Here is a 26890-nt window from a genome sequence, read left to right as displayed (position 1 = left end):
GAATAGTTGGAAAATAAAACCTTTAATGAAATAATGGATGTGGAGTTTGCAGTGAGAGCATTAGATTTATATTGCTAGCTTTGTCGGAACAAACAATTAAGGTTTATGACTCATTCATAGAATGAACTTAGCAGTTGTTCGAACTTTCTGAACAATAATAGCATGTCACCATGACATATTGTGCAGTGACAACCTTTCATTAGAGGTGACTCAGTATAGCTGCAGTTGATTTTTATTCTTAACATTTATAAAGTATGTGATTAAACTGTTGGCACATTACTCAATTGCAGGAGCGTTGGTGTGTTTATAAAGGAAACTGATAATTTGGTCACTTGTGATGGCATGTTGTTTACAGTAATGTATATTTAAGCAAAAAAAAACCTCATAAAGCAGGAGGTAATATAACAAAGTGTGTTTTGTTTTATAGAGGATTAAATTCTGGTTACAAGGATTTATAATAAAATATATGCTCAGCAGGAACACTTGTTGCTAGATGGCCTATTTCAATTGAAAAATATTTGCATCAAAACAATCTTTTTGTTAAAATTATGTTACCTGTTTAAAATGGACTATTCAAGGCCATAAGAAAATCTGCATTACAAGTTCACAGCAGACCCTGAGCAACTTTCCCCAAACTAAACTAAAACTAGTACACCATATCAGTAGCACACTGAACATGCCACTCAAAGAGTGGAACTTTGGTGAATCCTGGGAGCAGTTGCTAGTGATATTATGGGGCTGGGAATTTCTCAGCCATGCTTGTCCCAAAGCCGGAAAATCCACCCCGAGGTCATTGGACCTTTGTATGGTCTGTATCCCGCCCGCTATGATTCTTGTGGAGGGCAGGATGGGAAAATTCTGTCCATTATGTCACAGAGCTATCACATACATTTATGCCAGTCATTTTTCTGCTATCTCTCCACAATATTAACAAAGACATTCTTACTTATTTTAAGCATGTGATGCCACTGTTAAGGGAAAAGAGAGAGAAAGCCATGATTGTGATAAGAAACATCATTACAATTATTTCTACTTATATACCCCTGAACTCATGTTCACACACCAGGGAGCAGTCCATGTCCAAATGCAGCCAGACCGGGATAATATCCAGGTCTGGGCAAACAAGTGACAACTAACATTTGCACCACACAATGACCATTTACAACAAAAGAAAACATAACCATCATTCCTTAACATTCATGGTATTACCATTGCTGAATTCCCCACAGTCGACATCACGGGTTACCATTATCTAGAACTGGACGCACCATTTAAATACTGTGAGTAGACCAGAGGCTAGGAATCCTGTGGCAAGTAACTCATCTCTTGACTCCCCAAAGCTTGTCCAGTGTCTACAAAGCACAAGTCTAAAGCATGATGGAGTACCCTCCACCTATCTGGATAAGTGCAGCTTCAACAATACTCAAGAAGTTTGACATCATTCCCAAAGGCAGGGGAGTCTAAAACTAGAAGGCATAGGTTTAAGGTGAGAGGGGAGAGGTACAAAAGTGTCCAGAGGGACAATTTTTTCACACAAGGTTGGTGACTCTCTGGAACAAGCTGACAGAGGTAGTAGTAGAGGCCGGTACAATTTTGCCTTTGAAAAAGAATTTAGATAGTTACATGTGTACAATGGGTACAAAGAGATATGGACCAAATGTGGGCAATTGGGATTAGCTTAGGGGTTTTAAACAAAAGAGAAGGGTGGCATGGACAAGTTGGACCGAAGAACCTGATTCCATGCTGTAAACCTCTATGACTCTATTCAGAATAAAGCAGTTGATTGGCACCCCTTTCCGCATTCAATCGCTCCACCATCAGTGCACATTGGCAGCAGTGTGTGCTGTTTAGAAGAACTTAGGAAGCAACTCCAAATCTACAACTGCTACCATTTCGACAGGCAAGGGCAGTTGACACTTGGAACTATCACTATCTGCAAATTCCTCTCCAAGTCACTCACCATCCTGACTTGGATTTATATTTCCATTGCTGGGTAAAATCCTGGAACCCTGTTCCCAGAAGCACTGTGAGAGTACTTGCACCACAGATACTGTAGCAGTTCAAGAAGGCAGCTCACTACTACCTTGTTAAGGATAATTCAGGATGGACAATACATGCTGGCCTAGCCAGCCACACCCACATCCCATAAATGAAATAAGTTAGAGTGGGAGGAATGAATATGTGATATTTTTAAAATCCATTTAAAGGTGGAGGTATGCAAATCTCTAGGTTGATGACTTGGATGGGTTCAGGCTGAGTTTGGTGGCCTGTCAGGATACATCATTCAGGAAGTTTAAACATGTGGATGGGTAATTTGTCTTTTTCTTCCCGAAACAGCAGCTGCTAAGTTGCTCTGTATAAACTTTGCCCGCAGCGGGTAGATGATCAGACACTGGACAAGCTTGAACTTGCAAGGTGGGATGAAGAAAGGGGAAGAGAAAATTTCCATTGGGGGACTTTCAGTTCTGATCTATGCTTGTGGCTTGAGTCAATTGATCCTTTCTTACTAGCTGATTAGTTGGCTAATTACGGCTATGACCCATGGATTAACGGTTTCAATTTGATTAGATTATGGCTGAGTGAATGAATTTCACAGCCAGAATCCTTTATCTGAAGCGATTGTGGCTAATGGCTTGTTTCTCACCTTGCTGCTGTCTGGATGCTCTATGCATGAGTCAGAAGATGTGGTTTATCCATGCTTCTCTCAGGTGATTATCTTTGATGGGGTCCTAAAGGCAGGTTGATTCCATTTTAATGGCTTTAGAATTTGTAAGATCGAGTGATGTAAATGTTCAGTCATCTTATAAACTGCTGTTTTAAGTCACTGGATTGTTTCGTTCTTTTAAAACTCAATCAGTGGCTTTCAAACAGTCAGTCATTCTTGATTTAAAAAACATGCTTTATAAGAATGCATTTTATCTCTACTAAGCACTTCAGAACAAAAGTATTGGAACATAGGGAAGGCAGTGGCACAGCAGTACTGTCACTAGACTAGGTATCCAGAGACCCAGAGCAACACCTGCTGATGTGGGTTAAAACCCTATCAGCGAGATGGTGAAATTTGAGTTCAATAAAAATCTGAAACTAAAAGTCTTGAGATGACCAAGAAATCATTGTTGTTAAAAACCCATCTGGTTCACTAATCTCCTTTAGGGAAGGATTGACTCTCAAATGCCCTCCAAAACGGAGGGCAGTTTGAAATAGGCAATAAATGTTGGCTCAGCCAGCGATACCCACATCCCTGAAAAATGAATAAAAAATGATAAATGCAGAAGGTATTATTTTCCGGATTGTGCTATATACATTTTAGTTTAATGAGAGCCATTAATAGAGAAATTTGAGATTTTCCAATCAGAATATTTCATTTTATGTTAATTTAAAACTATTAGTAGCATCTCTCAACAGCAACAATTCAGTTTTCATTTATATAGCACCTTTAATAAAGACCCTTAACTGAATAAAGACCCTTATCCTGTCAATGTTTAGGAATATTTTTAAGTGAAGTACACAAAAAAGGATTCTTCACATATCTTAGCAGCTGCCTGATTTCACAGAGGATATTTTCCTTCTCCTTTGCCAGCTGAATTTGGACAAGTCTTTTGCATGTGCATTTGTTTGTTGCAGATATGGGTTATACCATGGATAAAAGCAACTTGTTCAAGGTCTTCACAGTAGAATCATTAATGTAGCCTGAAGTACAAACCTACGCACTCTATTATAGAACACATTGTCTCTTACCTGAATTATTTATGGAGGGATGTGTTGTAAAGTCTTTCATTTATGCAGCACCTTTCACTACCTTAGGACATCCTGAAGAGCTTTATATTCATGCTGTTTCAGAGATTTGATACAGACACCATGAATCACATGGCTTCCTTTTGAACTGTAGGGATTCTAATTAAGTCAATAGAATCATGGAATCCCTAAGGTGCAGAAGGAGGCCCTTTGAGCCTGCACCAACAACAGTCCCACACAGGCTCTATCCCTGTAACTCTACATATTTAGCTCCCTAATCCCTAATAAGGGGAAATTTAGCATGGCCAATCAACCTAACCTGTATTTGAAATTCATTCTGTAACATTGCTGCTGACTTGTTTACAGCCAGGTTCCAAAACTAGTAATGAAATAAATGACCACACCATCAGTTTTAGATGTTGAGTAAGGGGATTAGTGTTGGCTGGAACTCCAACAGAACTCTTCTTTGAGAAGAGCCACAGGCTTTTGAATGTCTCCCTGAGATTCACAGGACCAGGGATCCGAGTTCAATTCCAGCCTCAAGTTACGATCTGTGTCGGTGTTCGTGTCTGCGTGGGTTTTCTCCCACAGTCCAAAGATGAGCAGGTTAGTTTGATTGGCCATGATAAATTGACCCTAGTGTCAGGGGGATTAGTAGGGTAAATGTGTGGGGTAACGGGAATTGGGCATAGGTGGGATTGTGGTTGGTGCAGACTCGATGGGCCAAATGGCCTCCTTTTGCACTGTAGGGGTTTTATGATGCTACGATTTGATTCTATGAGATCACAGACAAGACCTTGGTCCAACAAAAAGATTGCATATTGCATATTTCCAAATGTGTTGAATGTCAAAATACTTCAAAAACCTTGTATTTATCTAGTGCCTTAGCTTGAAATATCGCAAGACATTAAACTGGAGTACAAACAAACTAAATTTTAGACCAAGCCAAATAAGGAGTTTGGATCAGAAAACTAAAAGTAGAGTCAAATATATTTATTGAGTGTCTCAAAGAAGGAGCGGGGTAGAGACGCAAAGGAATTTCGGGAAGGAATTCCAGAGTTAACAGCATAGGCACCTGAAGAGAAGCTGCCACTGTGGAACAATCAAAATTGTAAATGAACAAGAGGCTAAAATTGGCAGAGGACAGGGATCTTGGTGGTTGGGAGGATGGGACAAGATTACAGAGATATGAAGGGGCGTGCCATGGAGGGATTTGAAAACCAGGGTAATAATTTAAAACAAAGTGTTAATTAATTGCCAGTTTAGGTCAGTGAGTACAGGGTGAAAGGGGAATGGGATTTGGTGTAAATTAGAACATAGCCAGCAGAATTTTGGATTAGCTTTATGAAGGCTGGAAGATGAGTGACCGACCAGGAGGGTATTGGAAAAATCAATTCTCATGCTGACATAAGTGCAATTTGAGAGTTTGAGCAACTGAGACAGAGGTGGAGTTCAGCAGTGTTATGGATGTGAAAGTAAGGGCTCAGAAGCTTATCTATGGATCAAATACAATATCAAGCTTGTGAACAGTCTGAGTAGGCCTTAGACAATCACCAGGCAGAATTTGCAATCATCACAAATAAACTACCTGAATCATGCCATGTATAAAGAGAGGCAATTTCTTGAAGGTGCATAGGATGCCTTTTATGTGACAAAGGAATTTAGGAGCAATTTTGTCAGAAAGTCACTTTGTATGAAGAACTTCTACACGTGCACTAAAAAAAATTGAATATGAGATTGATCTGTTATATTATGGACCATAATTACAAACTTTTCTTGAGAAAGTCAAACATGAAAATGCAGAATTTTAAGTTGAGAGATGTTGGGCAAGATTTTCCAGATCTTCCCACTGGTGGGATTTTCCGGACCTGCCAAAGGTGTTCAGCAGGTTCCCTGGCAGGCGAACAATCAAAATACCATAGACTTCAACAGGACCAGAAGAACCCGCTGGCGGGCAGTGGTGAGTTGCCTCTGCTACCAGAAAATCCCAGTCATGTTTTCATAATCAACTGTTTTCATTTGTTAAGACCATCTTAAGATTCAAGGACTTCAGCCCTTATTAGATATTTGGAGGGTTAAATATAGCATCAGAGGTTTCCACTGGGGACACAGCATGGGTTCAGTTCTGTGATAACTCAAGATGATTCGGTATGCCAGTTATAAAACATGATTTATTCAACGAGATGAAACTATTTACGACTAAAGGATTTGCAACACAGCTCTGCTCCCAACAGCTCTCCCACCCTGATGTTGCGCTCCCTCGCTCCCGATTGGCCGAAGTTTGCACACTTGCAAAATTGGTTCTGGCCTCATCATATGCCTCATCAAAGAGCCCATCACACAAACTTCCCTAGCAAGTGTACTTAGTGCAGTGATCTGCTTGCTACTGCAGCAGGTTACCATTTGCCAGATAAAGAGTTTCTTGTGCATGTTTTCTCAAATTCCAATTGTATCAATTAAGATTTGGGAAACAGTATTATGTTTGTGACAACTTCTGTTTACATATCACCTCTAACAGAGCGGAACATTCCAAGTGTTTCACAGGAGCGATTATAAGGCACAAATGAGGGTTTACAGAGAGGAAGCAAAAGTGAGAGTTAATCTAACAGTCCAGGAAACTTTTTATACGATTCCTCCTTCGAGGCAGGAAATTAAGAAGGGAAAGGTGCCTGCACATGCTGCTGCAGCAGGAAGCACTGCATGTGGGATAAGGCCAGGGAGAGCGTAATGGGACTGAGATCGGTGTTGGGTGATTATGTGGAGGCCAAGCTCTGCATCACCACAGGAAGAATCCCTGTCCTCACTGGTGAATTTTGCAGCAGCCTCCTTGAACTCACTGAGGACAATGATCTCCGCTGCCCCTCTTATGGTCTGAGCTCAATCTCATTTGTTATGCACAAGTTTGGCAGCCAGATAAAAGAAAGGTGTGATCAGAGGGGTTTACGTTTTTTTATTATTGTCACAAGTAGGCTTACATTAACACTGCAATGAAGTTACTGTGAAAATCCCCTGGTCACTACACTCCGGCACCTGTCCAGGTACACTGAGGGAGAATTTAGCAGGGTTGATGCACCTAACCAGCGCATCTTTTAAACTGTAAGAGGAAACCGGAGCACCCAGAGGAAATAAGCAGAGATTGGATGTAATGCATGTCCCCTGTTGCTTAATGAACCCTTCTCAGAAGGGAAAGAGATTGGAGTTTGAGCAACAGGACAGATGAGATGGTGGTGAGAAAGTTTTGTTGAGTGTTGATATGTGTCTCCCATGACTGAAAGTGAGAGTTCTGGTACATGATTCAATGCTGAGGGATACTGGAGGGAATTGAGGGAGGAATGAGAGCATTCATCCGCTTCCTGATGCTGATGGCACTTTGCAGGTGAGTGGTGGCCTCCCTGACCTCCTGGGCAGTGTCCCCTCAGATTGGAGAGGTCAGATTGGTGTGATTCTTTGAGCATCCCTGGAGTAGAACACAAGCTGGTGGGCCCAAGCTCCTCGGATAAAGGCCTCGAGGGCGATTGTGCTGAGAGCTGGTGCTACCGCCCTTTTGAGGCAATTTGCTCCTGGATTCCAGGCATCCTGCACACTTTGGTGAAGTTAAGTTGTCTGAAGACAATGGTGGGCATATGCTGTTTAAATACAGCCCCGTGACCTTCAAGTCCACCATCAGGTAGACAAATCAGCTGCAGAGAAGAACTTGTCTGTGCATAATTAATTGGGTGCAAATTTGCGATCCTGTTATTCTGGTTAGCAGAAAAGGAACGCCCTGCCACCATATTTAGTCTCAAAATAGGAGAATTCAGCTCACTAATTCTGTTTCTCTCCTCAGTGCAGCTTGACCTGCTATTTATTTCCACCATTTTTTGTTTTTATTCCAGATTTCCTGTATCTGCAGTATTTTGTTTTTGTATATATGTTTTGGGGTAGTGATACTAGTAGTTTAGAGATTATCAACAATGGGGAGGCAGTAGTGTAGTGGTATTGTCACTTAATGAGTAATCCAGAGAGCCAAAATAATTCTCTGGAACCGTGTTTAAATCCAACCACAGCAGGTGGTAAAACTTGAATTCAGTGAAAATCTGAAATTAAAGCTCTTATGATCATGAAATCATTGATTGTCACAAAAACACATCTGGTCCACTAATGTCCTTTTGGGAGGGAAACCTGCCACACCTACCTGGTCTGGCATACATGTGATCCACAACAATGTAGCTGATACTTAAATGTCCTCTGAAATGGCTCAGCAAGCCATTCAGTTCAAGGGCAATTAGTGATGAGCAACAAATGCTGGCTCAATCAGCAATGCTACATCCACGAATAAAAAAAAAGCAAAGATATGCATTAGGTTTTCAGCAGCAGATGAACTGAAGCAAGGACAGAGATAGGCAATATTAAATAATTCGAAATAGGCAATTCAGGTCTGAAGCTCTCCTTAGGGTCAAATAAGGTATCAACAAAACACATTTGCCAGAGGTGTCAATGCAAGTTCACATTCCCAGTCTGGCTTCAGACTGTACGTGAATGAAATTTTAGAACGGACAATATATTATAATAGACTTTGAATGGATAATAGCTTTAAAAGAAGACTTTCTGCCAGGGAAGCAGCAAAAACACACAACTGTCCAGAGAACTGGTTATGAGAGCCAAATTGTCCAGTTAATTTATGGATGAACCACAGTATAGTAGGCTGTAGTCTTGGATGCTAATTTAATTATATTCTCTCCAACAATTGATAGATATGCAAAGCTTGGATGAGATGTGAACTGAAACTCATTAAATGATTTTGTGTGCATAATATATCATTGTGACTCTAAACTCAAATGATTAATAGTTCTCTGTTCAGAGTCAATTTGGGATGGGATATAATGGTGATAAAGGAAGATGACACCAATCTTATTTAAGTGTAAAACAGCCAGCAATTCATAGTGTTTACACTTGGGCTGTGTGAGTTGACCCGCCCTTGCGTAAACTTTGCTTTATTGGTATCTCAATGAGAGACTTTGGGGAAGGGAGGCTGGAATTTTCTACTCCTGTTTTCAGTGGGCACGATCACCAGCAGTTATGTAGGAGTCCCAAAATATGGTTTACACTAGTAGGCTTTCCTATAGCAATGGTCCCAACCTTTATCCTTAGAATCCTTATTAGAATAAATTGAAATGCCATTATCAGATTGCTACGCCTAATAATCTGCACCAACCACATCCACATAAGATGGTTCATTCACTTCACTGTGAATCACAACAGGTCTCCAAGGAATGTGATTTCAAGGAGGGGCTCTATGTATAATTTCTTGAATCAGAGTGCCCCCGATCATTTAAAGCTGAAGATACTGGCAGGCCAGGCTCAATCAGAACTAGCTTGACATTGTGAGATCTATCCTTCCTTTTTTTCCACAATTAGTTGAGTTGCATGGCAGGAAAGCTGCCATTAGGGCTCGTGGCTTCCTCACTGTTTTTCCTGCCTACTGCACCACTCTGACTGTTCTTGAGAAAGTTCCACCCTTAGCATTGAAATCCATACCAAACAGCTTTTGGCACTAAAATTAGGTTTTACAATTGTGGAATCTCATTTATTTCGGGTATTAATTATTAATATCTTCCTTATCTCTCTGTTGATTCCATCTACCTTTCTACCACATTGTTCCACTTTCTGTACATGACTTGGCATTGATTTAAATATTTTAACATATGCTTTAAAGTTCATTTATTAGTGTCACAAGTAGAGTTACATTAACACTGCAATGAAGTTGCTGTGAAAATACTTCCTGGTTCAGACTCGTGCTTGGTAAGAATTCTTCAATCTGATTGGTAAAGGAGGTAAACAGTTCCTTAACCTGATCACACAGGTCCTAGTTCCTCTATAGGTGCTGCTGCCCTAAAATAGATTTATAATCATCTAATTTTCCTGTGTAAGGACCTACCTTGTATTAAGGTGATCTTTTTCTACACCCTAACTGTGACTGTAATGCTGAATTCTGCCCTTTCTTCTTCTCTATGTATGGTATGCTTTGTCTGTATAGCGTGCAAAAAACTATACTTTTCATTGTATACTGATACATCAAAATCAAATCTGAGCAAGTATATATGTAATAAATTGGCTGACTGTGTTCATTTGCAGCAGATTACAAAATCCAGTTTTCCTCATATATTTAGTATAGTGTTCAGTTCAGTTGTGCTCAGTTCCAGAAATGACACTTTGACTGTGCTGGGCAGAACTGACTGATGGACTCATATTTTTCAATAGATCGGAATCCTATTTTCTGTAGTTTGGAATAAACAGGAATGTAAGAAAAGAATTGTTCTTCCATTCGGTATGATTAAGGCTTCATATCTGTTTGTCAGCAAAACCGTTCAATTTCACATCTGGCATGATAAACTGGAGTTAGGATCTGCTGTTCTTTATGGGAGAGTTCTGCACTTCTACTATCCTTAACATTAAGAAGTGTTTCCAAAGTTCTCTCCTGAAAGACCAGTTTTTCTGCTTGAAAAGGAGGAAATGCAGGAGGGGGAGAAGGACTGACAGAAGGAGAATGATCTGTCCCAAGATCTTCAGTGAACAACTATTCTTTGTCATCTTCAGCAAGGAATAGTATATCACTTGTCTCTACTTCACTGAGGGGGTGTTCACTGAAACCTGCCACTTGTTGCTGCCTAAATTGCAGCCTCGGAGCAGGATGAAGACAGCATTGCCACTGATTATAAACATGACCTTGGCAATGAACATAGAACATAGAACACTACAGCACAAACAGGCCCTTCAGCCCACAAGTTGCGCCGATCACATCCATACCTTCCAGGCCATAGAACTATCTGTAACTCCCAATCCCATTAAATCCCATATACTCAACCAGAAGTCTTTTAAAAGACCCCAATGAGTTCGCCTCTACCACCACCGACAGCAGCCGATTCTACTCACTCACCACCCTCTGAGTGAAAAACTTACCACTGACATCTCCTCTGCACTTGCTTCCCAGCACCTTAAACCTGTGTCCTCTCGTAGCGACCATTTCAGCCGTGGGTAATAGCCTCTGAGAATCCATCCTATCTATTCCTCTCAACATTTATAAACCTCTATCAGGTCGCCTCTCAACCTTCGTCTCTCCAGGGAGAAGAGACCTAGCTCCCTCAACCTATGTTCATAAGGCATGCCTCCCAATCCAGGAAACATCCTTGTACATCTCCTCTGCACCCTCTCAATAGCTTCCACATCCTTCTTGTAGTGAGGTGACCAGAACTGCGCACAGTCGTCCAAGTGGGGTCTGACAAGGGTCCTATAAAGTTGCAGCATTACCTCCCGAATCCTAAACTCAACCCTCAATTAATGAAGGCCTGTACACCATATGCCTTCTTAATATTTAGGACACTTTCCAAGTAGAAGTGGGTGATATGTGCTTGCTCTTCAACCACTGCCTATTCAGTTTGTAATTCTTGGCTAACTGAAAGGAGAAGGACACAAGGGTATGGATGGAGAGGATGGATTGGGTGTGAGTAGGAAGGAAAAAATAATTTTTTACCCGATCAACACCTGGGAAATCTGAGGAGATTATACAATATGGGGATACATGGGAGAGGGATTGGCAGTGCAGTGACAATGGCAGTGAAGAGCAGAAATAGGTATAAGAATGCCAACATCTTCAATGGTTTCAATGCTACAGCTAGCCATAGACTCCAGTGATGGCAAAAACTTAGGGTAGGATTTTTCACGCAATTGAGGAAGCCTGAAGAAGATCTCACCACTGGCAACAGGGCTTTCCATTAAATACACCCCTCACCACTGGGAAACCCGAGGCACAGGTATGCTTTTGGCAATACTAAAAGATTCCATCGGTGTGAATGGCCTGAAAATTCCCCCTTAAATCCTCCATGGGTTATGGACTTATGGGAATGGTATAACTCTGCTGGTAAACTCCTTCAGCTCCTGCTGCCTCTGGCTATGTGCACCTTGTCCTGTAAATGTGTTAGTGAATGTGGCCCAATGTTTTTGATAATGTGTCTATCATATTTGTACAACTGGCAGTGTGTTGCAGCTTTGAAACAGAGCCATTGGCTGGAATATTACCGTCTCGCCTGCTTTGGGAATCGGAGCTGTAGAGGAACAGACAACGGGAAGGTCTATTGACCTTGGGCAGGGTTTCACGATTTTGGACAAGCGAGGCCATAAAATCCTGCTCACAGAGTCACGTAGAGCAGAAAAAGGCTCTTTGGCCTCAGTCCCAGTACTGATCCTTGTGGTGCATCACTCGACACTGTCGTCCAGCCACCTGAACAATCTTCTATCACTATCCTTTTGTGTCCTATAACTCAGCCAGTTTCTGGTTCATCTCGCCCGGTCTCCCTGAATTGCATGTGCTTCAACCTTCTCAATTAGTCTCTCATTTGGAACCTTGTCAAAAACTTTGCTGAAATCCATATAAATTATATCAATTGAACTTTATTCATCCACACATAATCACATTTTTGAAAAATTCATTCAAATTTATTAGGCATTACCTCCTTCTGACAAAACCAGGCTAAAATCATCTCTAATTAGCTCATGCCTTAATGTAGTGGACATTAACTGTCATAACGAAATGCCAGCGAGAGGTTTGTAGCAGTATTGGTGAGGGTATGATGAGGCTTATGAATGTTAAATTTGAGTCACAATTGATCGAGATTGATTGTGGGTGAAGGATTTGTGTGGGGTGCATTGAACAGTGTGAGGAGTTCATGGAGCAGTTGGTGGGATATGGCATTTGAAGATGCATATATTGACTTTGACCAGTCTTGTGTGGTTATTAAACTTTGTGCTGCCTTGCATTCAGCTCCTTGCTGTTAGTCACCTGGCAGTCTACTCCCAATGCATTTTGAGTTTTTTTTTACGGAGGCCTCTCTGCCCCGTGGAGTTAGATGACACCTCTCCTATCTGAACCTCCTCAACCGAGGCCTCCTGTGCAAAGAACAATACAGCACAGGAACAGGTCCTTTGGCCTTCCAAGCCTGTGCCGATCATGATGTCTTATCTAGACCAACTGCTTGTATTGCTCTATTCATGTGTCTATCCAGATAAATCTTAAATGTTGCTAATGTATCTGCCTCAAACACGTCACTTGGCAGTGCATTCCAGACCACCAAAACCCTCTATGTAAAAAAAACTTCACCTGAATATCTCCTCTGAACATTTTTCCCCTTAACTTGAACTTAATTGTCGTTTCTGCCCTGGAAAAAAGTTTCCAACTGTTCACCCTGTCTAAACGCCTCATAATTTTATAAACTTCTATCAGGTCGCTCCTCAGCCTCCGTCTTTCCAGGGAGAACAATCCCAGTTTATTCAATCGCTCCTGAAAGCTAATACCCACCATACCAGGCAACATCCTGTTAAATCTTTTCTGTACTCTTTCCAAAGCCTCCACGTCCTTCTGATAGTGTGGTGACCAGAATTGGACATAGTATTCCAAATGTGGCCTAACCAATGTTTTATACAATTCTAACATAATTTGCCAACTTTTATACTCGATGCCCTGTCTGATAAAGACAAGCATGCCATATGCTTTCTTCACCACCTTGTTCACCTGTGCTGCTACTTTTAAGGATCTGTGGACCTGCACGCCCAGATCTCTGTGTGTCTATGCTCCTGTTCGTTCTGCCATTTATTCTACAGCTCCCACCTGAATTGGATCTACTAAAATGCATCGCCTCATATTTGTCTGGATTAAATTTTATCTGCCGTTTCTCCGCCCAGCCTGTCTGTATCCTGCTGGATTCTCTGACAATCTTCATCACTATCCGCAACTCTACCAAACTGAGTATCATCCACAAACTTGTTAATCAGGCCAGCTATGTTTTATTCCAAGTCATTTATGTATATTACATATAGCCGAGGTCCCAGCATTTATCCCTGTGGAACACCACAAGTTATAGACCTCCATTCAGAAAAACACCGTTCCACCGCTACCTTCTGTCTTCTATGGCTAATAAGAAGTCTCACAACACCAGGTTAAAGTCCAACAGGTTTATTTGGTAGCAAACACCACTAGCTTTCGGAGTGCTGCTAGTGGCATTTGCTACCAAATAAACCTGTTGGACTTTAACCTGGTGTTGTGAGACTTCTTACTGTGTTTACCCCAGTCCAACCCCGGCATCTCCACTTCTATGGCCAAACCAGTTCTGAATCCATCTAGCTAGTTTATCCTCTACCCCGTGATTTAATCTTTTGCACCAGTCTGCAGTGAGGGACATGCAGTTTTGGAAAATTCTGGAGCCCAATCTCTGCCATGATATTCCATCATTCAGCATTCCTCTTACTCACACTCTCTTCTGCATGTGCACTTTGGCCAGAATGCATCTTGCCTTTAAGAAGTGTAGATTGGTTTTCAGTAGTGCAGACTATAGCTTTAGATGGAACTAACCTCAAAATTGCTTCGGAAATAACCTGTCTGGTTTAATAAGGCAACTTGACCCCTGTACCCAATTTGCAACCTCATCAAATTGTGCAGCGTGTGTTTTTGATTCAAGGTCATAATTAACATAATTGTGAACAACAGTATCCCAGAACTGATTCTTACGATCCACTTTAAGTCATTCTGAACCCTTTAGTCCTGTCTTGCAGGCAGCTAGCTATCCAATTTAGCACCTATGCCCTGACTTCAAATGCTCTGATTTGTGTATTATGTAGCAGCTTATCAAAGGCTTTTTGAAAATCAATGCTTTTATCAACCTCTTCACGCAAATTAATTTTTGGATTATTGAAATCCCTCGTTAATATTTTAAGTCTTTTGCACATTTTTCAATTAATTTTCGTCTAGATGATTTTTCACTTCTTTTCCACTGTTAGGTGGTCTCTAGACCAGCCCTATTGGTGAGTGATCCCTAATAGTATTTACCACTATCCACATGGAATCTATTTCTGTCTTAGTGTGTTTGTATTACATACTCCACTGCAGTTATGCTACTTTTATTAAATACAGCTGCTGTAGCTTACATTTTCCCTCTCCATCTTTTCTAAAAATGTTTTATTCTGAAATGTTTAATTTCCAATGTTGTCATTTCTATAGCCATATCTCACTATTGCCTTCTATATTTTGTTCCATATAATGCATTATTGTCTCCAGTTCCCCTGCTTTAATATAGCTATTAGATGCATTTACTATACGAACCATTTAACTCAATTTTAACAGTAGGCCTTCTCACTTCATTTTTAAACATCTCTTTACACTCCTGTTTTGTAACATAGGCAGTGATTTTCAGCCTGCATTAATGAGAATAGTAACACTGGCACAAAATATGGTGAGAATCGGGAAACACGATTTTCACCGGCGAGATCACGTATCCTGATTTCCTAGGCTCCTCACCAGCAACATAACTAACTTCCATCAGGAAGGTCAGAAACCTCATTTAAAGGCATTATGGTGAATGGGCAGCACGGTGGCATAATAGTTAGCACTGTTGCCTCTCAGCGCCAGGGTCCCGGATTGAATTCCAGCCTCGGGTGATTGTATGTGGTGTTTGCTCATTCTCCTTGTGTCTGCCTCAGTTTCCACCGGGTGCTCTGGTTTCCTCCCACAATCCAAAGATGTGCAGGTTAGGTGGCAAACCGCTCCTTAGTGTCCTAAGATGTGTAGATTAAAGGGACTAGTGGGGTAAATACTTGGGGTTACAGAAAACAGGTCAGGGGTTGCAAGGATATAGGGCCTGTTGGGATTGTTGTTGGTGCAGATTTAATGGGCTGACTGACCTCCTTCTGCACTATAGGGATTATATGGATGTGCTCATTAGTCATCTTATTCAAGATATGGAAAGTGGCAGCGCCTTGTTCCCCTGTGCGATAAGAATGCACGTCCACTGAATGCATTCAACTGCCTCTGGGGAAGTCATGCGGCTCACTGAGGCTCTCAAGGGCTGAGACACTTCATCCAGGTGGAGTTGAGAAGGGCAACTGCTGGGAAGTGATTATATGTCAGGAGGAAGTGAAGCTTTTTTGGAAAGGTGCTCTCGTTGGGAAGCACATGGGTGAATGTCCCAGATCTTGATAGGTGGGTCAGAGCATTGTTAGAACTACTCATCGTTTGATGTTCTCTTCTCTGTTTTTGGTTTGGGACAATCAAGGAGCCATTATAGGTGGTAGTTCTTTTGATTGCTATTGAGCAGCAGTGACATTGATGTGCTAGTGTCCTACAGAGGAGGGGGAGGCAGGGCCCGCTAATCTTCTGGAAACAGGGCCACAGATAGCAGAATCTTGGAGGAGACATTACCAGCTATGGGTACACCACCATAGAACTTCCTACCTCTAAATGTCAGAGGTCCAAAGCCAGAAAAATTGCATCTGTCCTGGTGGATGTGGACCACCTGTGCCAGGTGATGCAGGACTTGGCATCAGATGGACTGGGAGATCACACATTGCCTGTGACCCTGAAAGTCACTGCCACTCTGAAGTTCTACGTCAGTGGCTCCTTTCAGCAATGCATGGATGATCTGTGTATTATCTCCCAGTCTGCTGCACATAGGTGCATCAGGATATCTTTGCAAATACCACAGGTATGCTATTTGTGAGGGTCCATTGTATATTAATTTGGACTAGGACCAGGCGAGCTGGAACACTAGGGCCACAAGCTTCGCAACATAGCATCCCAGGGGCAGGTTGTCATTGACTGCACCCACATGGCTTTGCAGTGCCAATGGAAACATGAGGCACCACTTGTAAGCTACAAGGGATGCTATTCCTCAAGGTTGAAATCATCTGTGATGATGTTTGTTCTGCTTGTTTCCTTGGTAGCATCCATCACATTTTGGGACGCTCGCAAGTCCCAACAGCTTTTAAGGAGAGCAGTGGCTGGAAGGATGGCTCCTCTGGGACAGGGATGCCCACTCAGGAAGTGGCTGATGACGCCAGTGCAGAGGCTCCCAAGCACGTGCTGAGACTCACTACCATGAGACTCCTGCATCAACACTTGACCTGCCCAAGATGCGGTTCTGGTGTCTGGACTGGTCTGGGAGATCCCACCAATACAGGCCCCAAAGGGTATCCTCTATCATAGTGGTCTGCTGCGCTCTGCACAGTCTGGCAAGCCAAGCAGCTGGATCAGGAGGAGATTGAGGAGTGCCACATCTCCTTGGATGAGAAATTGAAGTGGGCAATGAGGGGCAACCTACAGAAGAGGTGGAAAAGGAAGGACCTCAGGTGATAACCAGGGCCTGCATGGACCACAGGGCTCATTGTCTCTGTTTGGTGATGGTCAGGACTAGGGTGTGAAGAGCTCTCCCACCATGGCGTCTGACATCCACTCACTCACTACCTGTAGTGCGTGCAGGAGGCCATTGTTATGGCCACACCTTGCATGGGCAGGAAGCTAAATAGATTGGCCAGACGATGTAGGAGAATGATGGTGACTTGCAGTGAGGACAGAGCAATGCCCCTTTTATCCTGTGTGAATGTCTGACTCAGGCTTGGCAGAGAGAGCTGAACGTGACCTGCCACTGAATGGGGTGATCCCTGGTCCCAGAGAGGCTGACTGACACACCTCAGCTGCTGCTGCCTCCTCTGAGGTCAGGGGTCCTCATGTTTTTTTCAACCTACTGACGAGGTGGCGAGACTCCCTTATTCTCGGCCTGCGGCATTCTCATCACCAGGTAATGCTGGCAGACATGAGAGAACTGAGCATTGCTGTGGGGGAGGTGAACGTTCCCTGGATTGGGGGATTGGGCTGTGAGGGGTGTCACTGCGAGGAGTACTCCAGCAGCAGCATGGCTTTACTGCGTAGCCAATGTGGGAGGTGGGAGAGACATAGCACTGCCGTTTTTACACTGCACAGGGATGAAGCACTGAGTTTGTGGAGCAAGGTGCCATAACATGATATTGTGGAGGATCCGTATGGGCGAACAAAGTGATTTTTAATACAATTGGGCTATTATCATGGTGACTTATCTTTATAGTTGCTAGGATCCTCTACGCCCACTCGCTGTCTATTGTTTCTTAGAGCGGGACTTTCCGGCCACACTCACCCCAAAACCAGAAAATCCCACCCAAGGTCAACAGACTTTTCTATGGTCCACCCCTTGCCTGCTACAATTCCTGTGGTAAATGGAACAGGAAAATTCGCCTCTTACTCATCCTCACTCTCTCTCTACATCTACATGTATCTTCAGGATCCAGAGCTGAGGTTGAGGAAGCCTGGAGGACTTCCACTCCCCATTGCCTGAGATGACCTTGGTGGGTGTCCGTTGGTGGGACCAGGACCTTGAGGGTCCTGGCTTGATTTTGAGCTGCATAGATGTTGCTGATCTGTTGTGGGCAAAGTTTTGGAAAGGATTATAAGAGATAGGATTTATACTCATCTAGAAAGGAACAATTTGATTAGGGATAGTAAATATGGTTTTGTGAAGGATAGGTCGTGCCTCACAAACCTTATTGAGAGGTGACCAAAGGGGTGGTTGAGGGTAAAGCAGTTGACGTGGTGTATATGGATTTCAATAAAGCATTTGGTAAGGTTCCTCACGGAAAGCGTTTGTAGAAAATATGGAGGCATGGGATTGAGGGTGATTTTGCAGTTTGGTTAGCTGAAAGAAGACAGAGGGTGGTGGTTGATGGGAAATGTTCATCCTGGAGCTCAGTTACTAGTGGGGTTACCGCAAGGATCTGTTTTGGGGCCACTGCTGTTTGTCATTTTTACAAAGGACCTGGGTGAGGGTACAGAAGGATGGGTTAGTAAATTTGCTGATGACACTAAAGTTGGTGGAGTTGTGGACATTGCGGAAGGATATTGCAGGTTACAGAGGGACATAGATAAGCTGCAGAGCTGGGCTGAAAGGTGGCAAATGGAGTTTAATGCAGAAAAGTGTGAAGTGATTCACTTTGGAGGGAGTAACAGGAATACAGAGCACTGGGCTAATGGTAAGATACTTGGTAGTGTAGATGAGCAGAGAGATCTCGGTGTCCATGTGCATAGATCCCTGAAAGTTGGCACTCAGGTTGATAGGATTGTTAAGAGTTTGTACAGTGTGTTAGCTTTTGTTGGTAGAGGGATTGAGTTTCGGAGCCATGAGGCCTTGTTGCAGCTGTATAAAACTCTGGTGCAGCAGCCCTTGGAGTTTTGAGTGCAGTTCTGGTTGCAGAATTAGATGAAGGATGTGGAATCATTGGAAAGGGTGCAGAGGATGTTTACCAGGATGTTGCCTGGTATGGTGGGAAGGTCTTAGGAGGAAAGGCTGATGGACTTGAGGCTGTTTTCTTTAGAGAGAAGAAGGTTAAGAGGTGACTTAATACAGACATACAAGATGATCAAAGGATTAGATAAGGTGGACAATGAGAGCCTTTTTCCTTGGATGGTGATGGCTAGCACGAGGGGACATAGCTTTAAATTGAGGGGTGATAGACATAGGACAATGACAGAGGTAGGTTCTTTTCTCAGAGAGTAGTAAGGGCGTGGAATGCCCTTCCTGCAACAGTTGTGGACTCATCAACATTAAGGGCATTTAAAGGGTCATTGGATAAGCATATGGATGATATTGGAATAGTATAGTTTAGACGGGCTTTAGATTTGTTTCACAGGTTGGCACAACATCAAGGGCCAAAGGGCCTGTACTGCGCTGTAATGTTCTATGTTCTATCTCCTCAGTATGCAGGGCGGGAGGTTTGTTGTGCACAAAGAGGGGTGTGTCAGATGGGCTGGACACACCCAGGATCTCCTGGATGGAAGACACTGGGCTGAGATCCTGCCAATCCTCTTCCGGGTGCCTAGGGTTCCTCTATGGGATGGAGGAGCATCTGGAGTGAGATCCAGAAGCCTCGTTGTCCTCTGGTACTGACGCTCATGATTCATCCTGTACCATGGAGGTCATGCCCTCAGTTATGGAGGTCATGACCTCTGCCGTGGAATGCACTTCCTGCACCAAGGTCTCCACTGCGGACACCACACTCACATTGTTGACTGCATTGCGTTGAACTGACGGCACCATCTCCTCATACAGTAGGCAATGGAATTCCTCCAGTCGGCCTTGCAGTCCGAGAAGGGACATTATAATCTCTTCCTGATGCCCGTGACTCAGCCTTTGTAGCTCTGGGAAGACCAGACACTGGGACACATCATCAGTGTGGGTTTCAGCAGATTCCAGCATTCTCCCAAGTGCCAGATCCCTGGCATATCCCTCCCTATCCCTGCTGTGAATCATCATCACTTACCCACCAAGTCTATCTACTAGTTATTCCCAATGAAGTGTAAGTATCTGTGCTGGTGGAGGATGCGGGTGACAGTTGTGACATCTCTTCCATCTAGCCTCTGAGATGTCTCCCTTGGAGTTGCACAGGCCTGTGTTCTCCAGAAGCCATGAGGATGATCTGGTTGGTCATCTGATTAACCTGCAAGGGGAGTGAGATGGTATTAACATAGAACATAGAACATTACAGCGCAGAACAGGCCCTTCGGCCCACGATGTTGCGCCGACCAGTTACAAAAACAATGACTCACTAGCCTATACCAATCCCTTTTCGTCCATAAACCTATCCAGAGATCTCTTAAACGCCCCCAAACTAGACGCATTTACAACTGCAGCAGGCAGGGCATTCCAATCCCTCACCACCCGCTGGGTAAAGAACCTACCCCTGACATCCGTCCTGTAGCTACCCCCCCTTAATTTAAAGCCATGCCGCCTCGTGCTAGCTTTCTCCATCCGAGGAAAAAGGCTATCACTATCCACCCTATCTAAACCTCTAATCATCTTATATGTTTCAATAAGATCCCCTCTTAGCCGCCTTCTTTCCAACGAAAACAACCCTAAATCCCTCAGTCTCTCCTCATAGGACCTCCCCACCATACCAGGCAACATCCTAGTAAACCTCCTCTGCACCCTCTCCAACGCCTCCACATCCTTCTTGTAATGCGGGGACCAGAACTGCACACAGTACTCCAAGTGCGGCCGCACTAGAGTAGTGTACAGTTGCAACATTACACTGCGACTCCTAAATTCAATCCCCCTACCAATAAACGCCAAGACACCGTACGCCTTCTTAACAACCTTATCTACTTGATTCCCAACTTTCAGGGATCTATGTACACACACACCTAGATCCCTCTGTTCATCCACACTATTCAAAGTGCATCACAAGGGCAGACAGATGGAATAAAGTTAACTCGCTTAAGGCTTGCACCATATTTGTATGTTTGAGTGTTCTCACTTCTGTCTCTTGCTGCCATCCCATCCTCTGCAGAGTACAGTCCTGCTCCTCACTGGCTAGCTTCAGAGCTTTCTCTTCAGAGGGCATTAGGGTTAAAGTTCAGGCTTGACTCCAACAGGTTGTCCCTACTCATGTTGTAGATCTTGGCCCTAGCATCTCTAATCTTCCCGAGGCCTTCTTGGAACACTATGGGATACTTCCCAATGGCTTTGCATAAACTGCAGTACCCATATGAAAGATCTGTTGCCAATCTAGATGTATTTTCTGCAGCCAGTTCTTCCCAAAAGGCTGAGCCTTGTTCCTTGCATCACTATTGACGGGAGTCAAACTATCTGTTGCCCATGTATAATTGGGCTTACAGTCGTCCCAAAAATACGTAACATCCCTGCAGTGTAAGTGGTCAATCTACCCTTGGTGTCATGCTGGCTTAAGAGAGCCAATTCTCCCCAGTAATATACACAGCGGCTCCTGTGTCCATCTCCATGTCTAAGAGCGTGGCCATTTACCTGGAGTTTAATCTTGATTGGAGCCATTTTGGGTGCAGCGATGCAGTTCAGCTGTATCATTTCCTCAATCCCAGGCTGGCTTATTTGTAAACCCCTGTTCTAAGGTAGTTTTGCCTGGGCTCACTCTCAATGCATTGTGGAGAGACTTCCCATCTAGTTCTGGAACCCGGCGGCCTCCGACTCCAGTCATCCTTTCTTGGCAGCAAATCGAAGATGAGGGCGTTATCTGCTAGGACTTAGTTCTGTGGTTTAGCCTGAAACTCTTGGGCCCCTCTTTCAACATTTTCATAGGAAAGGTCCAAATCTGTGGCTTTCTTGAGGTCCAGAGTTAGTTCAGTCAGCAAGTTCCTTTGGGTCACAATATTATTAATTCCACACACTAAACGATTCCTTAACATTTCCGAAAGTGCTGACCCAGACTCACAGTTTTTTGCCAATTTCTGCAGTCTTGTCAAGTATTCAGTGATTGTTTTCTCCAGGGAGTCTAACTGCCATGTTAAAGCTGTAATGTTGCAATATAACAGATGGTTTAGAGTTATAGTGGTCTGATATAATATCTACCAATTCTTCAAAAGATTTGGGCTGTTGGGTAGGTTAAAATTTCTATGATGCTGAAAGTTGGGACCCCACAAGTGGTCAGGAGGATGTCTTTTTGTCGGTCATCCTCTTCTATCCTGTTTGCCTGGAATAAATATCTTTCTTTTGGAATAATGGGCCAATCCTCATTGTAAATTTCCACTTTCCCAAACAGCGACACTTTCAATATCTCCCCATCACTGTCTTACTATTGAAAGGCAAAACTGTCCGAAACTTTTTGTGTTCCTCATCACCAATGTAATGACTCAAGAAGTCAGACTGGAAAGGAACATAATTTATTACAGAATGCAAAGTAAAACCAGTGCTATGGTGTACACCCACTAGTCTCCACCTAGGATGGAGACTCCTTGGGGAAAACAATCACTGAATACTTGACAAGACTGCAGAAATTGGCAGAAAACTGTGAGTCTGGGTCAGCACTTTCGGAAATGTTAAGGAATCGTTTAGTGTGTGGAATTAATAATATTGTGACCCAAAGGAACTTGCTGACTGAACTAACTCTGGACCTCAAGAAAGCCACAGATTTGGACCTTTCCTGTGAAAATGTTGAAAGAGAGGCCCAAGAGTTTCAGGCTAAACCACAGAACTAAGTCCTAGCAGATAACGCCCTCATCTTCGATTTGCTGCCAAGAAAGGATGACTGGAGTCGGAGGCCGCCGGGTTCCAGAACTAGATGGGAAGTCTCTCCACAATGCATTGAGAGTGAGCCCAGGCAAAACTACCTTAGAACAGGGGTTTACAAATAAGCCAGCCTGGGATTGAGGAAATGATACAGCTGAATTGCATCGCTGCACCCAAAATGGCTCCAATCAAGATTAAACTCCAGGTAAATGGCCACGCTCTTAGACATGGAGATGGACACAGGAGCCGCTGTATCTATTATTGGGGAGAATTGGCTCTCTTAAGCCAGCATGACACCATGGGTAGATTGACCACATACACTGCAGGGATGTTACGTATTTTTGGGACGACTGTAAGCCCAATTATACATGGGCAACAGATAGTTTGACTCCCGTTAATAGTGATGCAAGGAACAAGGCTCAGCCTTTTGGGAAGAACTGGCTACAGAAAATACATCTAGATTGGCAACAGATCTTTCATATGGGTACTGCAGTTTATGCAAAGCATAAAGTTTATGCAAAGAGGACAAGCTTGGACCTCAAAAGCCATTGCTTATATCTGAATTTATATGCAATAGATTTGAAAAACTATGGAGTAGAAATATGCCAGTGGCACAAAATGGATGTTCCTAGATTGGTCGCCCTTTGTTTTATTGCAGTCATTAGAATTAAATGTCAGATGCTGAATATAACTGGCATCCAGTCCAGTACTGGTCATTTTGAACCATTTGCTGAGACAGATCTTTACCCTTATATTGATAAAATCATTTACTGATTGCTTTTGGAATATTTAAACATTGTTACTGAAAACCTTCTTCACAACCTGACCAGTAAAATCGATCTGCTTAGAAAGGGATATAAGGCACCCACAATTCTGATTTCTAATCTTGGTTAGTCCAGAATTTGAAGATAGAAATTTATATGCATGCTTTGCCTTCTTTTGTTTACCCTAAACATATCGATCATACAGCAAGGATTAGTAAACCAGCAATGTGAATTCTTTATTTGAAGGTAAGATTAATTTATAATGGTAACTGGGAGGTTATGTAGACATGTTTGACCTGTAAGATTATTGCTGTGTTCTGCCTACAGAGGCATAGGATTATACATCACCTCCTGCCTCACTGCGGTAGTTATGGACAGGAATTTAAGATGCACTTTTTAAAGGTGCATATTATTAAATAGTCAAAGATTATTTACATTGTATCAAAAGAAAACTGCATCGCAATGAATCTATAAGTCTCTGAAGCGTGCTGGTATTTTGTATATCTAGACTCAGTTACAGTAAATGTGGTTTGAGATTGCACTGTCTTCAGAATGCTGGTTGCTGGTTCCAGATTCTTGTCTGTTTTGAAGCTTTTTTAATAACACTTCTTTGCCTTTTCCTGTTAAGGCTGTCTGAGAACAAATTATTGCATGCAGTTCAGCATTTTTGAGAAAAACAAACTAGGCACTTATCAGCCCTGCTCTCATTATCTCAAAGCACGATGGACTAATTGGTCAACCTTTAGCATTTTAGGTCTTCACTGACAACCTCTGTTTTAACTGAAATTACTTTAAGTGAGACATTTCAAATCTATGTTAAAATTTTCTGTCAGACTTTCCTTATCAGAAAAATAAACAAATATTAATGCACCCTCTGAATTGAAACATTTTATATTGCTTAATCCCCATATTGGTAAATGAACTGAAATAAGTTTGAAAATATATAAGAAAAAATGTAACTTTCCAATTATAGCACCACCTGTTCACCACGGATCCTGCCTCACGCACCTGTTATACTCTGCTCCTCCTTGTCACTGCAGATCCTCCCCCTCCCCAATCTCCTATTTGTGGCCTTGTCCCCTTCCCAGCCTCCAATTTTGGCCTCTTCCCCTCCCTAGCCTCCATGTTGTGGCCTATCCCCCACCACTGAGTTATAACCTCTCACCTTCCAAACCTCCAAGTTGTGGCCTTTTCCCTCCCCAACCTCTGAGTTGTGGCCTGTCCACCTTTCCAACCCACTCTCTGACTGAATCTCCCACTCTGTTTCACCCTCTCATCACTTTCCCTTTACTGTACCGGCTTTCCTGTTTGAAAATCCAGATCTGATCCAAAGATGGAGCTCTGATAATGTAGAGGTGCAGATCCCAACGGTGGAGAAATGCTGAGCTGTGGTGGCAATAATCCATGCTTTTTTCAAATGCTCCTGCCAGTGGCAACTTGGGAAAAGAGCAGTGGGGCAAGAAGAGTATTTATGATTCCCTGAAGATTTTCTGTTCCTGATTGAGGAATTTGTTCCATGATAAGAATCCATTCTGGTTATGATTTCTTTCTCCAACCCATTCCTTATATTCAAAACTCCAGGTGAAGCTGATCCCTCCTGCTCCAAATGATGACCTGTCTACCTTGAGTGAACTGACAGATAGAAGCCTTCTCTATGAAATTCAGAAGAGGTTCACCAATGATCAGATATATGTAAGTATACATGCTCAAAAATGTGGTTTGCTATCTGAAATTTGCCACTGATTTTTAAAAAAATTGTAATTAAGTAACACTTTCATAAACCCAGGATGTCCCAAAGTACTTGATAGAAAATAAAGTACCTTGAAATGTAGTCAGTGTTGTAACTTAGGAAATGTGGCACCAGTTGTACACAGTAAGCTCCAAAAACTGTGATAATGACCAGGTAATCTGTTTATTATCGATATTTAATAAAGGTTCCCAAACCATAACACTAGGTATAGCCCCCTGCTCTTGTTTGAATTTGATCCTGACACAAATGCAGAAAAATCTAGCCCTAGATTTCAGAAACTCAAGTGATATCAAGAAATTTATATTGTAGCTTAGTGAATCAAGAACGAGTTTTTATTCAACTTTAATTCAATGCTTTTATTGCTTACAAGATCCATCTATGTTATGCTCAGGATCAATGGGGTACTTGAAATACAGTCAACCGTGAAGGGAAATCAAAGTAAACACAGGTGGCTGGAGGATCAAATCCATTGATCTGACAGTTGAATCTTTTGCAAGACACTGTGTGTTGAACCTGTTACAGATCAAAGACTTCAAGTACAATGGAGAGTATTTCAACGATTTCAGCACATTGGGAAGCCACAGCAACATAAAATCAAAGTTGTGTGTATACACTGGGGCCAAGTGCACAGGTGGGCAGATTGGAAACCACCCTCCTCCAATCTCCTCTCTATCAGAGAAAGGGCTCTGAGCCCATGGGTGCAAATTTAATCTCCATGGATGTCATGGAGATTAAATTTGCACAGCTAATAGGAAGGAGTGCAGAAGTTGATCACAGGGCTGCCTGAAACCACCATGCCAGGGCTGATTTTCAGATCTGCTAGAGCTAGAAGGGAAACCCAGCATAACATTTCCATCCTGGCACAGAGTGAGAAAGTTAACCACTTGTCCGTAGCCCCAGCCCTTAGAGGGGCCTTTCCTCTGCAGCCCAGCAGCTGCAGAGGGTCAAATAGCCACTAGAACTTCTTCCCAGTACCCCCTTGCGGCATAAGGCACCATGCCAATGAGTCAGTGCCAGGGGGCAGTGCACTTTTGGCACTGTCAAGATGCTTGGCCTGAAGGGAGGCTGAGTGGGGGTCTGAGAGGGGGAGGAAGCTGAGTGGCGGTCTGGGAGGTGAGGAAGCTGAGTGGGGGTTGAGGGAGGAGGAAGCTGAGTGTGGGTCTGAGAGGGGAGGAAGCTGAGTGTGGGTCTGAGAGGGGAGGAAGCTGAGTGTGGGTCTGAGGGGGGAGGAAGCTGAGTGGAGGTCTGAGGGGGGAGGAAGCTGAGTGGGGGTTTGAGGGGAGGAGGAAGCTGAGTGGGGGTCTGAGGGGGAGGAGACCGGGGGTTTGAGGGAGGAGGGGAGCTGAGAGGGGGTCCGAGAGAGGAAGGGAGCTGAGTGGAGTTCCGAGAGAGGAGGGGAGTTGAGTGGGGGTGTCAGTGAGGAGGAGATTTGAGTAGGAGTCTCAGTGAGGAGGGGAGCTGAGTTGGGATCTCAGGGAGGTTGGGTGTCTTAGGGGGTGTTTGAGCTGGGTAGGGGACTGATTGGGGGATCTGAGGGGGAAACAGAGCCGATGAGGATTCTGAAGGGGAAGGGAGGACTGAGTGGGGGTTTGAAGGGGACAACAGGCTGAGTAAGGAGTCTGAGGGGGAAGTGGCCTGAGTTTGGGGGGGGGTCACCATCATTCCTATGTGGAGGCGGAGGGCCTTTATTGTTAATTATGGATGGAGGTGGGAATATGCCCCTCTTTGGTGAGAGGTTGATGCTGCTGTCCTGGTTAGCAGGGTGTTGGTGGGGGGTG

At 43.3% G+C, this 26890-nt stretch overlaps 1 protein-coding gene across 4 annotated transcripts in view; it reads left to right on the top strand.

Annotated features, from left to right (window-relative positions):
• myo16 (myosin XVI) overlaps positions 1-26890 on the top strand; it is a 427405-nt gene that overhangs the window by 182307 nt on the left and 218208 nt on the right. For all 4 annotated transcript variants that reach the window (XM_080196876.1, XM_080196874.1, XM_080196875.1 and 1 more), the window contains one exon: positions 24944-25054. In XM_080196876.1, the coding sequence (XP_080053002.1) occupies positions 24944-25054 (111 nt within the window). The remainder of the gene's footprint in view (positions 1-24943; positions 25055-26890) is intronic.

The sequence above is a fragment of the Carcharhinus amblyrhynchos genome, chromosome 10 (genome assembly GCF_965287045.1).
Source record: "Carcharhinus amblyrhynchos chromosome 10, sCarAmb.v2.hapA, whole genome shotgun sequence".
NCBI classification, from domain to species: domain Eukaryota; kingdom Metazoa; phylum Chordata; class Chondrichthyes; order Carcharhiniformes; family Carcharhinidae; genus Carcharhinus; species Carcharhinus amblyrhynchos.
The sequence above is the reverse complement of the archived record's forward strand: the minus strand, read 5'-3'. Positions and strand labels throughout refer to the sequence as shown.